Source organism: Salvelinus alpinus, chromosome 30, assembly GCF_045679555.1.
Source record: "Salvelinus alpinus chromosome 30, SLU_Salpinus.1, whole genome shotgun sequence".
In the NCBI taxonomy this organism is placed as follows: Eukaryota; Metazoa; Chordata; class Actinopteri; order Salmoniformes; family Salmonidae; genus Salvelinus; species Salvelinus alpinus.
The window spans coordinates 27,990,318-28,009,071 of NC_092115.1; the positions used below are offsets into that span (position 1 = coordinate 27,990,318).

Sequence of the window (18,754 nt, forward strand, 5' to 3'; positions counted from 1 at the left end):
AAAATCACGTTTCAAGATGGCGATTCTTACTGGTTGACCAATGGCATCACCCTTGTCTCCCTTCTTCCCTGCCATTCCAGGTCGTCCCTACAGAAGAAAAAGGTAAACACTTACACAGGGCAGATTACAGTGACGGATCAAACTATCATATAATAACCAAACAAATTAAAACAGTAGACGGTTGACTAAAAACACTAACCGGTCGACCAGGGAACCCGTATTCTCCTTTTTGTCCGGTTGGTCCGATTGGTCCCTTAAAAAGAAAACATGGTATCTTTTCATAACATTTTCACTCAGTAGACAGTAGGGACCAGTTTCCCAGACACAATTAAGCCTATTCCTGGACTAAAAAGCATGCTCAATGGAAATTCTCCATCAAAAGTACTTTTTAGTCCAGGACTAGGCTTAATTGGACTAGTCCAGGACTAATCTCTGTCCGGGAAGCAGGCCTTATATGTTTACAGTTGTTTCAAACGTCTATAGCTAAGACCAATGTAACAGAGCATTGATTTAACAAGTCTTCATTCACTCACCATGATACCAGCAACTCCAGGGAACCCACGCTCACCCTGTAAACAGCACCCATACAAGGTCAGGATGCTTATCATCAGACAACCACTACCAGACAATGTCCTTTGACCCTAGAGGTAGAAAGAGACGTCACCTTGATTCCTTTTGGTCCCTGAGGGCCCCTGACACCTGTCAATACAGTGCCGTCGGCAGCGATCGTGACACCAGAATCCCCCTTCGCACCCTATGATGAGGAAAGACATAGAAGACACAAAGACGTTATCACCAGGTCTTGGTTAGGTTATAAAAATCCTACCTATCTGATATAAGGTCCAGAGAATATAAATGCCCTAGCATGCAAGGGCAGTTAACACTAAAGACAAGAGCTTCCTCTGAGCTTACCTTCATTCCTGGTGGACCGTGAAGACCAGGAAGCCCAATGTCACCCTTTGGTCCTCTTGGGCCCTGGGCCAAGATCACAAGAATAATTATGGACAGAAAAGATAAGCGTATTAGAGCATAATGTACTTACAGTATAGTAGCTGAGTCAAGATATGTTTTATTCATAACTACAGACTCTTCTCATTATGATAAGGAACCTACAAGTTTGTAGTGATTCCTATGTTGTTGATGTAAAGAATATTTGTTGGTACGTAATTTCAGAAGCAACCAGACGCCAAACTTAACACATTTATGAAATTGCTTATCCCAGTTAAGGAAATGACTGTATCGATTGATGAGGAGTTGAAAAATTGTATGGTTGAGAGGGACGAGGCAAAAGAAATGGCAAACAAGTCTGGCTGCACAACCGATTGGCAAATTAATAAATCATGTGACTAAACTGAATAAAAAGAAGAAGAAACTACACTATGAAACAAAGTAGAATGACATAAAGAATGATAGTAAAAAGCTTTGGAGCACCTTATGAAATTTTGGTCAAAAAGGCATACTCCGCTCCATCATTCATTGATTCAGATGACTCATTCATCATAAAACCCACTGATATTGCCAACTACTTTAATGATTTTTTATTGGCAAGATTAGCCATGACATGTCAGCAACAAACGCTCACCCCACACATGCAAGTATATCTGACCAAATATGAAGGACAAGCTTAAATTCCGTGAGTGAGGAAGAGGTGAAAAAATTATTGTTGTCTATCAACAATGACAAGCCACTGAGGTCTGACAACTTGGATAAAAAATTACTGAGGATAATAGCGGACGATATTGCCACTTCTATTTGCCATATCTTCAATTTAAGCCTGCTAGAAAGTGTGCACCCTCAGGCCTGGAGGGAAGCAAAAGTCATTCTGCTACCTAAGAATAGTAAAGCACGATTTACTGGCTCAAATAGCCGACCAATCAGCCTGTTACCAACCCTTAGTAAACTTTTGGAAAAAATTGTGTTTGACCAAATACAATACTATTTTACAGTAAAGAAATTGACAACATATTTTTAGCATGCTTATAGGGAAGAACATTCAACAAGCACTTACACAAATTACTGATGATGATAAAAAGATTGTGGGGGCTGTTTTGTTAGATTTCAGTGTGGCTTTTGACATTATCGATAATAGTCTGCTGCTGCAAAAACGTATGGTGTTATGGCTTTACACCCCCTGCAATATTGTGGATAAAGAGTTACCTGTCTAACAGAATACAAAGGGTGTTCTTTAATGGAAGCCTATCCAACATAATCCAGGTAGAAATAGGAAGTCCCCAGGGTAGCTGTCTAGGCCTCTTACTTTTTTCAATCTTTACTAACGACATTCCACTGGCTTTGACTAAAGCCAAGGAATAAGTTAGTCCTAAATATTTCAAAACTAAAAGCATTGTATTTGACACAAATCATTCACTAAACCCTAAACAAAATGTTGTGATGAATAAGGTGGATATTGAGCAAGTTAAGGTGACTAAACTGCTTGGAGTAACCCTGGATTGTAAACTGTCATGGTCAAAACATATTGATACAACAGTAGCTAAGATGGGGAGAAGTCTGTACATAATAAAGCACTGCTCTGCCTTCTTAACAACACTATCAACAAGGCAGGTCCTACAGGCCCTAGTTTTGTCACATCTGGACTACTGTTCAGTTGTGGTCAAGTGCCACAAAGAGGGACTTAGGAAAATGGCAATTGCCTCAGAACAGGGCAGCATGGCTGGCCCTTAGATGTACACAGAGAGCTAACATTAACATGTCAATCTCTCCTGGCTGAAAGTGGAGGAGAGATTGATTTCATCACTACTTGTAATTGTGAGAGAAATTGACATGTTGAATGCACCGAGCTGTCTGTTTGAACTACTGTCACACAGCTCAGACACCCATGCATAACACACAAGACATGCCACCAGAGGTCTCTTCACAGTCCTCTAGTCCAGAACAGACTATGGGAGGCGCACAGTACTACATAGAGGCATGACTACATGGAACTCTATTCCACATCAAGTAACTCATGCAGGTAGTAAAATTAGATTTTAAAAAACTTCCCCCCTTATGGAACAACGGGGACTGTGAAGCAACACAAACATAGGCACAGACAATTGCATGCAAACACACGATAACATACGCACAATACACACACGTACCATGGCTTTTTTGCTGTAGATACAGTATGTGGTAGTAGAGTAGTGGCCTGAGGGCACACACTTAATGTGTTGTGAAATCTGTCGTGAATGTATTGTAATGTTTTTTAAATTGTATAACTGACTTAATTTTGCTGCACCCCAGAAAGAGTAGCTGCTGCCTTGGCAGAAACTAATGGGGATCCTTAATACATACAAATACCCAATTCCTTCCTATGGCAGCAAAGACCATATTAAATCTGTAATACAGTTATTCATAAATGTACAATGGATCCTGCATGCTATATATGGGGTTATCACATTAAGAATTAAGAATGGAATTGTTCTTACAGGGAATCCTGCTCTGCCAGGCTCTCCTTCAAGGCCCTGTGACATGCAACAAAACACACATATTATTAACGCATGGAATAATACAGTAACATGAAGTGTCTATGCAGCATATATTAGCAACCATCTCACAGAATACACACATTTCAAGGCTGTAATGTATCAACAATCTTTAGACCTGATATAATCATGATTGAGTGTAAGTGTATACATACATTATGTAAGTAAGCTAAGCATATGCATTGTATAACCTAACTATATGTATTCTGGATCAACTATGCATTATGGTTGTATTAATGGTTGATTGGATGGTTAGGCTGAAACTTAGCTGAACCTACCTCTAGTAAATAGGCATTGAGGAATTGAAAACAGGCCATTCTGACTTCACAAATGACAGATGGGACCAGAATGAATGAATCATTATGTCATTGCTCATGCATGACAAAACAATAAATGCAAACTGCCCTGATGCATATTGATATGTGCCATGCTTCAGCATCCAGCCCATTTAATGTAGAGCAGAATGGTCATTTCCATTCAAATATAATCGACTAGTTTCAGAAATACATATCAACTGAAAATTGTGCTTCTCACCATCGGGCCAGGGGGCCCACGGATCTGATTAAGCATGCCCTCTGTGTCGTTCAGGAGGAGCTGAGGATAAATATATGACCCACTGATTACAATAGTAAATATGCTGTATCTATACAAGCTATACACTTTACATACTGTACAAACTATGAATATTTGAAAACCAAGTGGATGGCGATGAATACAATTGCAACATACATCTCAAGTTACTTCATGTAATATACGTGTGCACACCCATTTGGTTATGAATACTCATGAATGTAATAACCCCTTAATAAACCACAACAGCTCTATTCCTGGTCAATGTGTGTGTTATATTTGCGAAACAGCACCCAGACAGAGGATGGGAGTTGTGAGGGGTGAACGTACATCCTGCAGATTGATGATGGGACCTGGAGAGCCGGGAGGACCAGGAGAACCAGGTACACTGTGTCCATCAGGACCACACTCTCCCTGGAAGACACAGCACACAGGACAGTTAGAATACTGCCCCCCCCCCCCCCCCCCCATGAACTTAACATGACATGAAGGACCAGAGAGCTAATATTAATAATATGCATCTCAATCTCTCCTGGCTGAAAGTGGAGGAGAGATTGACTTCATCACTACTTTTATTTATGAGAGGTATTGACATGTTGAATGCACCGAGCTGTCTGTCTAAACTACTGGCACACAGCTCGGACACCAATGCATACCCTACGAGACATGTCACAAGAGGTCTCTTCACAGTCCCCAAGTCGAGAACAGACTATGGGAGGCACACAGTACTACATAGAACCATGACTACATGGAACTCTATTCCACATCAAGTAACTGACGCAAGCAGTAAAATTAGATTTTAAAAAACACCTTATGGAAGAGCGGGGACTGGCACAGACACATGCATACACACACAATAACATAAACACTATACATACACATGGATTTAGTACTGTAGATATGTGGTAGTGGTGGAGTAGGGGCCTGTTGTGAAATCTGTGAATGTATTGTAATGTTTTTAAAATAGTATAAACTGCCTTAATTTTGCTGGACCACAGGAAGAGTAGCTGCTGCTTTGGCAGCAACCACACGTAATATATGATGCAACCACACGTAATATATGATGAACAGTAGATGAGGGTAGAAGAACAGCCCACATTAGGGTTAGTTTGGAGTCGTTCTGCTGTCTAACACTAACATACCTTTGGTCCTGGATCGCCTTTGTCTCCTTTCAATCCCTGGGGAGAGAGAAGTACAGAAACCTTAGCGTATCAAACACCTTTATAGTAGACAGTAAGTAGATGAAAGTAAGCCGGTACGGAAATAGTGGGGGTGCACTGTACTGGTAAAACATGAGACTTCAACAATTATAAAACAACGATGGCAAGAAAACTGTAGGCTATTAAACCAAAATATATCATAAATGCCTGTCAGCCACATGAAAAATGTGCAAATGGACTTGAAAACGGGTGGTATATGCTACAGAATGCAGTGTTGTTCGACGTGAACACAAACATTTTGGCTAGGCAGAGATGACTGGCCGTGACCGACACATGCGCGGACAGCAGTGGACACATCAATTAAATCTACTTTAATCCCTGGGTTTAGCTAAGACTTAAGTTCATGGTTACTGCACGTGAGGCATGGTGTACTTTCTGGTTCAATACTGACCCTGGCGCCAGGAAGTCCAGCTAGCCCTTGGAGTCCCTCAGGGCCAGGAGCACCAGGCTCACCCTGAGAAGGGACAAAATAAAGCTGAAGACAGGATAAATTACACCGTATATGGAGACACAACCAATAATGTCCATCATTATTGTAGAAGGTGGTGTAAAATAGATGCAACCAACCTTCACTGACAACCCAGGAGCCCCATCCTTCCCATCTTCACCCTGTAGAAAACAAACAGGATATACAATTTATCGGATTTCCATATGAACCAACACTGAACAAAAATATAAACGCAACATGTAAAGTGTTGATCCCATGTTTCATGAGCTGAAATAAAAAATCGTAGAAATTGTTCATGTGCACAAAAAGCTTATTTCTCTCAAATGTTTTTCACAAATCTGTTTACATCCCTGAGTGAGCATTTCTCCTTTGTCAAGATAATCTATCCACCTGACTAGTATGGCATATCAAGAAAGTTGATTAAACAGCATGATCGTTACACAGGTGCACCTTGTGTTGGGACAATAAAAGGCACTCTAAAATGTGCAGTTTTGTCACGTAACACAATGCCAAAGATGTCTCAAGTTTTGAGGGAGCATGCAATTGGCATAATGACTGCAGGAATGTACACCAGAGCTGTTGCCAGAAAATGTAATGTTAATTTCTCTACAATAAGCCGCATCTAACGTACTTTTAGAGAATTTGGCCTCACAACCGCAGACCACATGTAACCACTTTAGCCCAGGACCTCCACATCCGGCTTCTTCACCTGCGGGTTGTCTGAGACCAGCCATCCGGAAGGCTGATGAAACTGTGGGTTTGCACAACCAAAGAATTTCTGCACAAACATTCAGAAACCATCTCAGGGAAGCTCATCTGCATGCTCGTCGTCCTCACCAGGGTCTTGACCAGTTCTGTGTCGTAACCAACTTCAGTGGGCAAAAGCTCCCCTTCAATAGCCACTGGCACATTGGAGAAGTGTGCTCTTCACAGATGAATCCCAGTTTCAACTGTACCGGGCAGATGTCAGATGGCGTGTTTTGCGTCGTGTTGGCGAGCGGTTTGCTGATGTCAAGGTTGTGAACTACTATCAAAGTTGTAGACTACTTCCGGCGCCGACAGAGATGGCCGCCTCGCTTCGCGTTCCTAGGAAACTATGCAGTATTTTATTTTTTTATGTGTTGTTTTTTACATTGGTACCCCAGGTAATCTTAGGTTTCATTACATACAGTCGGGAGGAACTACTGAATATAAGAGCAACGCCAACTCACCATCATTACAACCAGGAATATGACTCTCTCGAAGTGGATCCTGTGTTTTGCCTTCCACCCAGTACAATGGATCTGATCCCAGCCGGCGACCCTAAACAACGACGCCGTAAAAGGGGCAAACGAAGCGTTCTTCTGGTCAGGCTTCGGAGACGGGCACATCGCGCTCCACTCCCTAGCATACTACTCGCCAATGTCCAGTCTATTGACAACAAGGTTGATGAAATCCGAGCAAGGGTAACATTCCAGAGAGACATCAGAGACTGTAACGTTCTTTGCTTCACGGAAACATGGCTCACTCGAGAGACGCTAACGGAGTCGGTGCAGCCAACTGGTTTCTTCACGCATCGCGCCGACAGAAACAAACATCTTTCTGGTAAGAAGAGGGGCGGGGGTGTATGCCTTATGATTAACGAGACGTGGTGTGATCATAACAACATACAGGAACTGAAGTCATTCTGTTCACCTGATTTAGAATTCCTCACAATCAAACAGTCGACCGCATTATCTACCAAGGGAATTCTCTTCGATTATAATCACATCCGTATATATTCCCCCCCAAGCAGACACATCGATGGCCCTGAACGAACTTTATCTGACTTTATGTAAACTGGAAACCACACACCCTGAAGCTGCATTCATCGTAGCTGGGGATTTTAACAAGGCTAATCTAAAAACAAGACTCCCTAAATTCTATCAGCATATCGATTGTGCTACCAGGGCTGGTAAAACCTTGGATCATTGTTATACTAACTTCCGCGATGCATATAAGGCCCTCCCCCGCCCTCCTTTCGGAAAAGCTGACCACGACTCAATTTTGTTGCTTCCAGCCTACAAACAGAAACTAAAACGCCAAGCTCCCGCGCTCAGGTCTGTTCAACGCTGGTCCGACCAATCTGATTCCACGCTTCAAGACTGCTTCGATCACGTGGATTGGAATATGTTCCGCATTGCGTCCAACAACAACATTGACGAATACGCTGATTCGGTGAGCGAGTTCATTAGAAAGTGCATTGACGATGTCGTACCCACAGAAACGATTAAAACATTCCCAAACCAGAAACCATGGATTGATGGCAACATTCGCTGAAACTGAAAGCGCGAACCACTGCTTTTAACCAGGGCAAGGTGACCGGAAACATGACCGAATACAAACAGTGTAGCTATTCCCTCCGCAAGGCAATCAAACAAGCTAAGTGCCAGTATAGAGACAAAGTAGAGTCGCAATTCAACAGTTCAGACACAAGTGGTATGTGGCAGGGTCTACAGTCAATCACGGATTACAAAAAGAAAACCAGCCCCGTCGCGGACCAGGATGTCTTGCTCCCAGACAGACTAAATAACTTTTTTGCTCGCTTTGAGGACAATACAGTGCCACTGACACGGCCCGCTACCAAAACCTGCGGGCTCTCCTTCACTGCAGCCGAGGTGAGTAAAACATTTAAACGTGTTAACCCTCGCAAGGCTGCAGGCCCAGACAACATTCCCAGCTGCGTCCTCAGAGCATGCGCAGACCAGCTGGCTGGTGTGTTTAAGGACATATTCAATCAATCCTTATCCCAGTCTGCTGTTCCCACATGCTTCAAGAGGGCCACCATTGTTCCTGTTCCCAAGAAAGCTAAGGTAACTGAGTAGCACTCCCTTCCGTCATCATGAAGTGCTTTGAGAGACTAGTCAAGGACCATATCACCTCCACCCTACCTGACACCCTAGACCCACTCCAATTTGCTTACCGACCCAATAGGTCCACAGACGACGCAATCGCAACCACACTGCACACTGCCCTAACCCATCTGGACAAGAGGAATACCTATGTGAGAATGCTGTTCATCGACTACAGCTCAGCATTTAACACCATAGTACCCTCCAAACTCGTCATCAAGCTCGAGACCCTGGGTCTCGACCCCGCCCTGTGCAACTGGGTCCTGGACTTCCTGACGGGCCGCCCCCAGGTGGTGAGGGTAGGTAACAACATCTCCACCCCGCTGATCCTCAACACCGGGGCCCCACAAGGGTGCGTTCTGAGCCCTCTCCTGTACTCCCTGTTCACCCACGACTGCTTGGCCATGCACGCCTCCAACTCAATCATCAAGTTTGCGGACGACACTACAGTGGTAAGCTTGATTACCAACAACGACGAGACGGCCTACAGGGAGGAGGTGAGGGCCCTCGGAGTGTGGTGTCAGTAAAATAACCTCACACTCAACGTCAACAAAACAAAGGAGATGATTGTGGACTTCAGGAAACAGCAGAGGGAGCACCCCCTCGACGGGACAGTAGTGGAGAAGGTGGAAAGTTTTAAGTTCCTCGGTGTACACATCACGGACAAACTGAATACAACCTCAGGAGGCTGAAGAAATTCGGCTTGTCACCAAAAGCAGTCACAAACTTCTACAGATGCACAATCGAGAGCATCCTGTCGGGCTGTATCACCGCCTGGTACGGCAACTGCTCCGCCCACAACCGTAAGGCTCTCCAGAGGGTAGTGAGGTCTGCACAACGCATCACCGGGGGCAAACTACCTGCCCTCCAGGACACCTACACCACCCGATGTCACAGGAAGGCCATAAAGATCATCAAGGACAACAACCACCCGAGCCACTGCCTGTTCACCCCGCTATCATCCAGAAGGCGAGGTCAGTACAGGTGCATCAAAGCAGGGACCGAGAGACTGAAAAACAGCTTCTATCTCAAGGCCATCAGACTGTTAAACAGCCACCACTAACATTTAGTGGCCGCTGCCAACATACTGACTCAACTCCAGCCACTTTAATAATGGGAATTGATGGAAATTATGTAAAAATGTATCACTAGCCACTTTAAACAATGCCACTTAATATAATGTTTACATACCCTACATTACTCATCTCATATGTATATGTATATACTGTACTCTATATCATCTACTGCATCTTGCCATCTTTATGTAATACATGTATCACTAGCCACTTTAAACTATGCCACTTTATGTTTATATACCCTACATTACTCATCTCATATGTATATGTATATACTGTACTCTATACCATCTACTGCATCTTGCCTATGCCGTTCTGTACCATCACTCATTCATATATCTTTATGTACCAATTCTTTATCCCTTTACACTTGTGTGTATAAGGTAGTAGTTATGGAATTGTTAGGTTAGATTACTTGTTGTTTATTACTGCATTGTTGGAACTAGAAGCACAAGCATTTCGCTACACTCGCATTAACATCTGCTAACCATGTGTATCTGACAAATAAATTTGATGTGAACAGAGTGCCCCATGGTGGCAATGGGGTTATGGTATGGGCAGGCATAACGCAACGGACAAAATTGCATTTTATTGACGGTAATCTGAATGCACAGAGATACCGTGACAAGATCCTGAGGCACATTGTCGTGCCATTCATCCGCTGCTATCACCTCATGTTTCAGCATGATAATGCATGGCCCCATGTCGCAAGGATTTCTACACAATTCCTGGAAGCTGAAAATGTCCCATTTTAAGTTAGGGCAAATCAAGTCAGAAATGTTAAAGTGGAAAATACCAACTTTAGAAGCCTTTTTAAACCTTGAATTCACTAAAGTTTGCATTTCTTGTAGGGCAGGAAATTTCCTGCCACAACAGTGAGATCAAATTAAGATCCTACACCTGTATTCCACAACCTAGTTATTTTCATGTTTGTAATCTTACCTTTGGTCCTGCAGAGCCAGGAAGACCAGGAGGTCCCTATAGAAGAGAGTAGATAACAGTTATTCTCATGGAAACTTAAGGAGAAAGACAATTTACAAGTACTTCAAAACTACAGGAGACACACACATACACCACTCTCACTCACCTGAGGGCCTTTGAGTCCTACGTCAAGGAGCATGTCATTCTTCCCAGACCCCTCCATATCCTGCTAGCACCAACACACAACATTGTTGCATTCGGAATCAATAGAGACAAAACAAGATAACCGTATGATAGGAAACTGACTCAACAGTAAAATCAACAAAACAGCACCTCGACAAACAATCCTGCTCCTGGGGGTCCGGGGGGGCCAGGCAGCCCCCGAGGGCCAGTGTCGCCGCTCTTTCCCTCTGGTCCCCTCAGCCCTGTAGCTCCTGCCAACCCTTGGTCACCTGATTCACCCTGCAGGGAAGAATAGGCCCATTAAATTGACTATGAAGAACATGGTATAGTTTTGACTTACATTAAAGTAGATGTTACTGCGTGTCAGCAGCATGATTAGGAACTTAGGTCTCATTGTTTGATTAATGCATTTTATAACTGAGTTATCAGATGGTTAGAAATACCTTCGGTCCAACTAGTCCTTGTTCACCCTATGTGAGGAAGAGAGATCGGTTAATGTAAACATTTGCAATGGAAATGGTTATAGGGGATCGAATCAGCTAAGTTCCCTTAGAAAATGCAAACAATAGCCTCCAGAGTAACTGTCATCTTACCTTCAGACCTTTAGGCCCTGTCGGCCCAACATCCCCATCCAGACCAGGTTGACCCTGAAATCAACAGCAGAGAGATGTGATGTCACAACCGTCGCTCTCTGAATTTCATGCACAAACAGGTCACACAAGTGACTAGTCAACCATGACCAAGACTGTGTTGCTTTCCTTAGAGTGATAGTAGCTACCATATATACTGTTGCAAAGATAACGTAAAAAAAATTATTTAAAAGGTTTCTCAACATAGTAATTATTAATTATTTTGTAACTTTATTGAATCCCTCAGAATTAGTTACTTTTCATCATAAAATATAATATTCCTCTGTCTAAATAGTTGAACATTTTTTAAATATAAATCATTGCCAGCCTGTGCCACCATTGTCCCTTTTGCCATTCCTGAAGGAACATGGCTCATTGACTGTAAAAAATAAAGGGCAAGCTCCATAAATGCAGTTAGTGAAAGCACGCAGGCAACAGACTCATATAAAAAGGCAGGTTCTCTCCAATGTACAGTAGCTTGACCATGTTTGACGTGTGAAGCACATAGCTCAAGCTTAATGTCCATCAAGGCCGTTAAAGTCAAACCTGGGTTGTTTCCCGCTAAATGAGAGGATTGGGAATGAGCATAGACCCTATGATGGTTTCATAGATGGGTAAACAATTCAAAGCAGAAGCACATGTGCGCACACACACACAGGAGTGGCGTACCGCAGTTTCGTGGGGCCCCCGCAAGGTCTGAGCAAGGCCACCCCCTGTTAGAACTTTTTTTTGGGGGGGAGGTTCTACATATTTTGCCATGGGCAAAGAGAAACATTTTGCAGTTGTATAGCTAATCTCATGCTATTCTACACATTTTGTCATGCGGTTGAGAGAAAATGTTGCTGTTTTAAAGCTAATTCCTTGCAATTCTACACATATTATTGCCATGGGGCAGAGAGAAAACATTTTAGTTTTATAGCTCATTTCATGATATTCTACACATTTTGCAATGAGGGTGAGAGAATTTTGCATTTTTAAAGCTAATTTCTGTCTATTTTACACATTTTGCCATGGCTTGTGACCTGTTCATATAGAGTACCAGTCAAAAGTTTGGACACACCTACTCATTCAAGGGTTTTTTCTTTATTTTTACATGAGGACCTGTGGCGGTCCTCATGAGAGCCAGTTTCATCATAGCGCTTGATGGTTTTTGCGACTGCACTTGAAGAAACTTTCAAAGTTTCCGGTTTGACTGACCTTCATGTCTTAAAGTTTTGATGTACTGTCGTTTCTCTTTGCTAATTTGAGCTGTTCTTGCCATAATAAGGACTTGGTATTTTACCAAATAGTGCTATCTTCTGTATACCAACCCTACCTTGTCACAACACAACTGATTGGCTCAAACGCATTAAGGAGGAAAGAAATTCCACAAATTTACTTTTAACAAGGCACACCTGTTAATTTAAATACATTCCAGGTGACTACCTCATGAAGCTAGTTGAGAGAATGCCAAGAGTGTACAAAGTTTTCATCAAGGCAAAGGGTGGCTACTTTTAAGAATCTCAAATATAAAATATATTTTGAATTGTTTAACACTTTTTTGGTTACTGCATGATTCCATATGTGTTTTTTCATCGTTTTGATGTCTACACTGTTATTCTACAATGTAGAAAATAGTAAAAATAAAGAAAAATGAGTAGGTGTGTCCAAACTTTTGACTGGTACTGTACATCCAGCCCCCCCGCACAAAAGGCTAGTGGGGCCCTCAGCCTTGTGTGGTATGCCAGTGACACACACACACACACACACACACACACACACACACACACACACACACACACACACACACACACACACACACACACACACACGTACAGTAAGTTAAATGGGGCAGGCTGTTAGAAAACATGGTTGGAGAGAACAGTCTGCCTTTTCAAGCCTACTGGTTCAGTGAAGGAACCAGGGAAATACCTCGCCAGAACCAAGCCCAGAGCCGAACAACCCTGAGCCAAACTCAGAGCCAAACCCAGAGCCACTAAACCAATCCTCATTCACCTGAAACAATAAAGGCCAGGGACAGCCAGGTCAATAAAAACAGAGAGTGGAGAGGAAACCACTGTCAACTACAATGCATACACATACAGAAGAGTATAAAATAACATTTACAATACAAAATAAGGGTGGGAACATCAATAACAGTTGAAAATGGGTGGTAACAGGTGGAAACATCAATAATGGATCTTAGGGAGAACATGAGATAGACAGACAACTCACCGGAGGTCCAGGTTTCCCAACAAGGCCATATCTGCCAGGAGGACCTGGTTGTCCAGTGAACAGGCCTTCCGAGGCATTGAAGGGGCTGGTGGGTCCTGGGGGGCCAGGTTGACCTGGAGGGCCAGGAGGACCCTAGGAGAAAAATCATAAAATTATCACATCACTATAGTGGATTGGTCTCAACTATACAGTAGGTGATCAGATGAAACAACACCACCTGTTGGATATGGGATGCCATAGCACATGTTTAACATTGAGAGATGAACACTTGTAGCCTCCTACTTCAAGCCTGATCTCGCAAGCAAGTGTAGTGAAACCTATAGTGATGTGATGATTTTTTTAAATTAAATCTTGCGAGATCAGGTTGGCAGTATGTGGCTAAAATACTCCTCCTAGAGACATTTTATTAGAGAAAAACATAACAGATAGGCTGACAGCAGAATTAACGTTCTTACTCTGATCAATTCTGTATTGTCAAGGTCTCCAAAACCAGAGCCGAGTGCATCCTCTCCATACTGCAATTCAACAGAAAACAGGCAGTTAAAGACGAATCCCCACTTGATCCCCAGTTCAACCCAATGTTTTCAGGATGTTACACTGCTACCCACTGGCACACTGTGTGATCTGAGGGGTCCGGGAGGTCCAGGGGGGCCTGGAGGCCCTGGTAGTCCTGCTCCTGGGTCCCCCTGCACAGAAGAGAACAAAGGGTACGACTAACTGCCTATCTCACACACATTGAATATACATTTTCCTTCTAACACCTTTTATTACTGTACCTTGTCTCCTTTGACTCCAACCTCCCCTGCCAAACCTGGGAAACCTTGAGGTCCTCTCTGTCCCTGTGGGTATTGCCATAGATTCTGTCATTTCTTAAGACATACAGTATTTATGTATGACCATGACAGAACAGTACAAATTTGACACAAGACCAGATTTACTCACTGGATCTCCATCTTCACCCTTGCTTCCCTAAAAAATTGAACACTCCTTTGATTTATCTTTTCAGTCTTGTCAAGTGAAGGTAATAGAAAACATAATCAAACATGTACTACTATCACAGAGTAATGGGTGATTATAATGACATAAAGCTCACCTGCTGTCCGTCCTTCCCTGGCACCCCAGGGGCCCCTGTAGGCCCCCGAGGGCCCCTGGGTCCTGGCTGGCGGTGCCCAGACCTTCTACCCTCAGAGAGAGTGGGGGGGCCAGGGGGGCCACGGGGACCAGCAGGACCTATAGGCCCAGGCTCTCCTCGCTCTCCTTTCAGTCTGTGGCTAAGAGGCCCACCCTGATGATCAGCACAAAGAGGAGAACGTTGTGTAAGAAGATGTATTAAATACTGAATCATTAATTAAGCATTTAAGAGACATCAGGTTTTGAGGCACGTAACATCTGAGCTATTACTTACATCCCCTGACATCTCTGGCTCCTCTGTCTGGTGGGGTCCTGAGAGAGGAATAAGAGACACCAATAGGATTAACCAATGAGGCTTCAATCATGTTAACCAGGTAGGGGTATATGATGTATTCAACCAACGATATCAACCAGTGAGAGACAGATAAGATTGATCAATGCAAAGAGAACATCCAATAACAACTGACATAGTCACCAGACGAGCTAAATCAAGAGCTCATCAGTTATTTCCCTGGACTACCATAAGATGATTGGTTAAGATAAGTGCATGGTGAACCTGCCTTCCCCACCTCTGAGCTGCATGTCCTGATGGGCCTCCTCTGTGGGGGTCAGGTGTCCTGAGTACTCATCTAGCTCCACCTCCGGAGACTCTGTGGGCGGGGCTCGCACAGGCCCGCTCAGCATGTCCTCTGGCTGGAGGGAGAAAAAAATGTATGAGGATGAGAGAGAGATAAAGAGAATGCGAGAAAGAGTAAAAAGAGAGAGCGCGCGCGAGAGAGAGAGGGGTAAGTACATTTGTAAAGCAATGTGCAACTTATTTTAAATATACAGGAAACATCTAGCTATCTAAAACATTTGGACAAGAATCAAATAAGAACTATAAGAACAGACAGCTTACATCATATATTTATTTGTAGTAATTGGGGTCAGATTGTGGGTTGTTTAAGAGCAGAGTGACATGACATTCTGGGACAAGTACAGTGTGTTACAAGGCTAGTGGTGGGAGGATGAAAGTGACTGTAGCATACACACATCCAGAATCTGGAGCACCCCCGGAATGGAAGAGACACTGTATCTGTGTTTGCTTCCTATTGACAAGGATGTGGGGGTTGGCCACATTTTCCTTAAAAACAACCACTGCTATCAGTAGACATAACAGACACATCAAAGGCCAGTGCAAATACTTAATATAGGGGGAACATTAGTGTTTGGTCATAGACAAACACACTATCCAGGTTATACTTCCACACTCCCTTCCCACAGGGGGCAGCAGCAACCTTGTCCAACTGCTGAGCCTGGTTGATTAATAACAAGTTTCTGTACATTTTCGGACTGTGCATGTCACGTAAATGTTCAACAGCTGCAGGCGTGTGACTCCCTACTTTGTCATGTGGTGGAAGAGAAGCCAACTCTGTCTGCATATTTATCCTGTTTTCAGGTTTGTAACATTTATAAACATGGTTTCTTTTTCAAAATCTAGAGAAATTGTTATAAAAAATTGTGAGTTGTCTGTTCATTTTGATGTGTAATTTAAGTGTTTGGACTGAGTGAAATGAGTGAGCTACAGTAGCTACTTTTCTGAGTCTATATAACCAGTTTATCAGGCTCCATCTCAGTGTGCTTCATTCAATAGCTAGAGGACTCCATTATGTCCAGGAGTGATAAGTATATATTTTTTGTCTTTATCTGTTGTGGTCTACTATTATCTTTTTGCCAGCTAGGGCTCTCTATTTTAAGTGCTGCCTGTCTTCCCAGTAGCCAATTTGGTGTGTGAACTCCTGACTGCTCATAATTTGCAAACAGTTGTTGACACATCAATCAGGATCAAGGGGCAGGGCAATTTGTGATTTGTTTTGGTAATCAGTGGCTGTATTGGAGGGAGTGGTTTCACCTCTCCTAGGCAATCAGCAATTAGTAAAGGGAGGTGTGCCCCCTACCTTTGCGTGGCAATTAGTGTTAAGAGGATGGCGCCACACCACTCTCTCACTTTAGTATCTTACCTAGTTATTTACAGTTTCTCATTTTGTTTTTTTTATAGATTTGTCAACAACGTGTGTGTTTTCTATACCTGTTCACACCTCTCCCTATAGGCTTTGCAGATGCTCCCCACCACTTGGCTGCAACCCTTCTAATTTACTGTACCCTGCGCGCAACCCATGTGGAATTCCGGGTCTTTGGCAGTGTTTGGATCTGCGGTCAAGAATGGCGAGTTCATCTCAGCTTATGCTGCCCTTAAGTCCCTTGACTTTTTGGCCCTGACGGAGACATGGATCACTCCAGAGAGAGCAGCTGGAGTAGCAGTGTTTTCTTCATCTGACTATGTTTTCTCTCATAGTCTGAGAGCATCTGGTGGTGGCACAGGTCTACTAATTTCTCTTAAATTTAGATTTTCTCTTTTCTCCATCTCATTTGAATTCCATGCTGTCAATGTCACTTGTCCACTCAAGCTTAACATAATTGCCCACCAGGTGCCCTTGGAGAGCTCCTCAATGAGCTTGACACCTTTGATAAGCTAATTTCCTGACGATGACTCACCACTTTTGTACTTGGCGACTTCAAACTCCCAAAGTCTAACATCGATTAATTTTTATTTAACTCTTTCCCCTCCGTGACTCTTTTGACCTCACCCTTTCCCAATCCCCTCCAACTCACAATGCAGGCAATACGCTTGACCTCATCTTTAGTAGAGGCTGCTCGCCTACTAATCTCAATGCAAGCCTCCTCCAGGTCTCTGATCCCTAACCACTCCGCCTCTACCCAGATGGTCATGCGCCATCGCAATCTTCGCTCTCTCCCACAAATTATCCTCTTCTATCCTATCATCGCTCCCTTATGCTAAATCCTTCTCCCTCCTGTCTCCTGATTCCTCCTCTACGACCCTACTCTCCTCCCTTTCCGCATCCTATGACTCGCGCTGTCCCCTTTCCTCCCGGCCGGCTCTTAAATTCAGATTATTATTATTATTTTTTTTTACAAATGATGGCTCAAATTAACCATATTTACATGTATACGTATGAACCACGCAAATTCAATGTATTTTAGAAGTTTACTTTTCATGAAAATGGTATCTTATGGTGGCATGCTAACTGCTAATGTTACCTAGCTCAGCGCTAGGTGCTAGCTAGCCTACAATGTCGCCCTACTAGCTAGCTTATGTTGTTGTTACATTTAATACACAGGTCTCTTCTAACATTTGCTTGTACAATTAGCACTGTGTAAATATAGTGAAGCCGATATAATGTTGCTCATATAAGGGGCGGCAGGTAGCCCAGTGGTTAGCACGTTGGGCCAGTAACCGGAAGGTTACTGGATAGAATCCCCGAGCTGACAAGGTAAAAATCTGTCGTTCTGCCCCTGAACAAGGCAGTTAACCCACTTCACTGGGTGCCGAAGACGTGGATGTCGATTAAGGCAGCCCCCCCCCCGCACCTCTGATTCAGAGGGGTTGGTTTAAATGCGGAAGATACTTTGTTGGACAACTGAGTAGGTATCCCCCTTTCCTTTCCTAATGCATGGGTGTCATAGCTACATACACCTAGTGAGACAAGGCTGTGTTTACACAGGAAAAAGAGTGAAACTCAACGGTATGTTTAATGCCCTTTTTACATACATTTACATTTTTACGTACGATAACACGGTGATGCACCAAAACATACATTTAACCTTTGGCTTATATTCATTGCAGGTTCTTGTGCCACCTATTACGAGATTGTGAGGCGGTGTATCTCTCAGGTTTACCTGAGAACATAGGGGACACAATCTTGGCGAAACGTGCAAAGAAGGGTCGCCAGAGGAGAAAGCAGGTAAGCCTTTTGTACAAGTAGCTTCTGTGTAACACTAGGTTTACTACTCCTGTATTACTCCTGGTCTTGGGAATACAAAGGTTGTATATGGCCCAATTACATGTTTCAAGTTATATACTTGAGTCGAAGGAAAACATGTTGAATTCCACCCACCTGGTCTAGAGTGGCTGTTATAGCCCCTGTGGTTCCCCTGTGGTTCCATTAATC

At 43.3% G+C, this 18,754-nt stretch overlaps 1 protein-coding gene across 4 annotated transcripts in view; it reads right to left on the minus strand.

Annotated features, from left to right (window-relative positions):
• The window catches only part of LOC139559703 (collagen alpha-1(XV) chain-like), a 58,338-nt gene that overhangs the window by 6,418 nt on the left and 33,166 nt on the right, over positions 1-18,754 (minus strand). For 3 of the 4 annotated variants that reach the window (XM_071375927.1, XM_071375924.1, XM_071375923.1), the window contains 25 exons: positions 15,314-15,437; positions 15,019-15,056; positions 14,707-14,898; positions 14,556-14,582; positions 14,390-14,452; positions 14,222-14,299; positions 14,069-14,128; positions 13,614-13,745; positions 13,311-13,394; positions 11,364-11,417; positions 11,214-11,240; positions 10,921-11,049; positions 10,754-10,813; positions 10,609-10,644; positions 5,840-5,881; positions 5,664-5,726; positions 5,195-5,230; positions 4,383-4,466; positions 4,017-4,076; positions 3,426-3,461; positions 913-975; positions 665-754; positions 534-569; positions 200-253; positions 31-87 (listed from right to left, as the gene is read on the minus strand). In XM_071375927.1, the coding sequence (XP_071232028.1) occupies positions 31-87; positions 200-253; positions 534-569; positions 665-754; positions 913-975; positions 3,426-3,461; positions 4,017-4,076; positions 4,383-4,466; positions 5,195-5,230; positions 5,664-5,726; positions 5,840-5,881; positions 10,609-10,644; positions 10,754-10,813; positions 10,921-11,049; positions 11,214-11,240; positions 11,364-11,417; positions 13,311-13,394; positions 13,614-13,745; positions 14,069-14,128; positions 14,222-14,299; positions 14,390-14,452; positions 14,556-14,582; positions 14,707-14,898; positions 15,019-15,056; positions 15,314-15,437 (1,725 nt within the window). The remainder of the gene's footprint in view (positions 1-30; positions 88-199; positions 254-533; positions 570-664; positions 755-912; positions 976-3,425; positions 3,462-4,016; positions 4,077-4,382; positions 4,467-5,194; positions 5,231-5,663; positions 5,727-5,839; positions 5,882-10,608; positions 10,645-10,753; positions 10,814-10,920; positions 11,050-11,213; positions 11,241-11,363; positions 11,418-13,310; positions 13,395-13,613; positions 13,746-14,068; positions 14,129-14,221; positions 14,300-14,389; positions 14,453-14,555; positions 14,583-14,706; positions 14,899-15,018; positions 15,057-15,313; positions 15,438-18,754) is intronic. The other variant, XM_071375925.1, reaches the window with a different exon arrangement.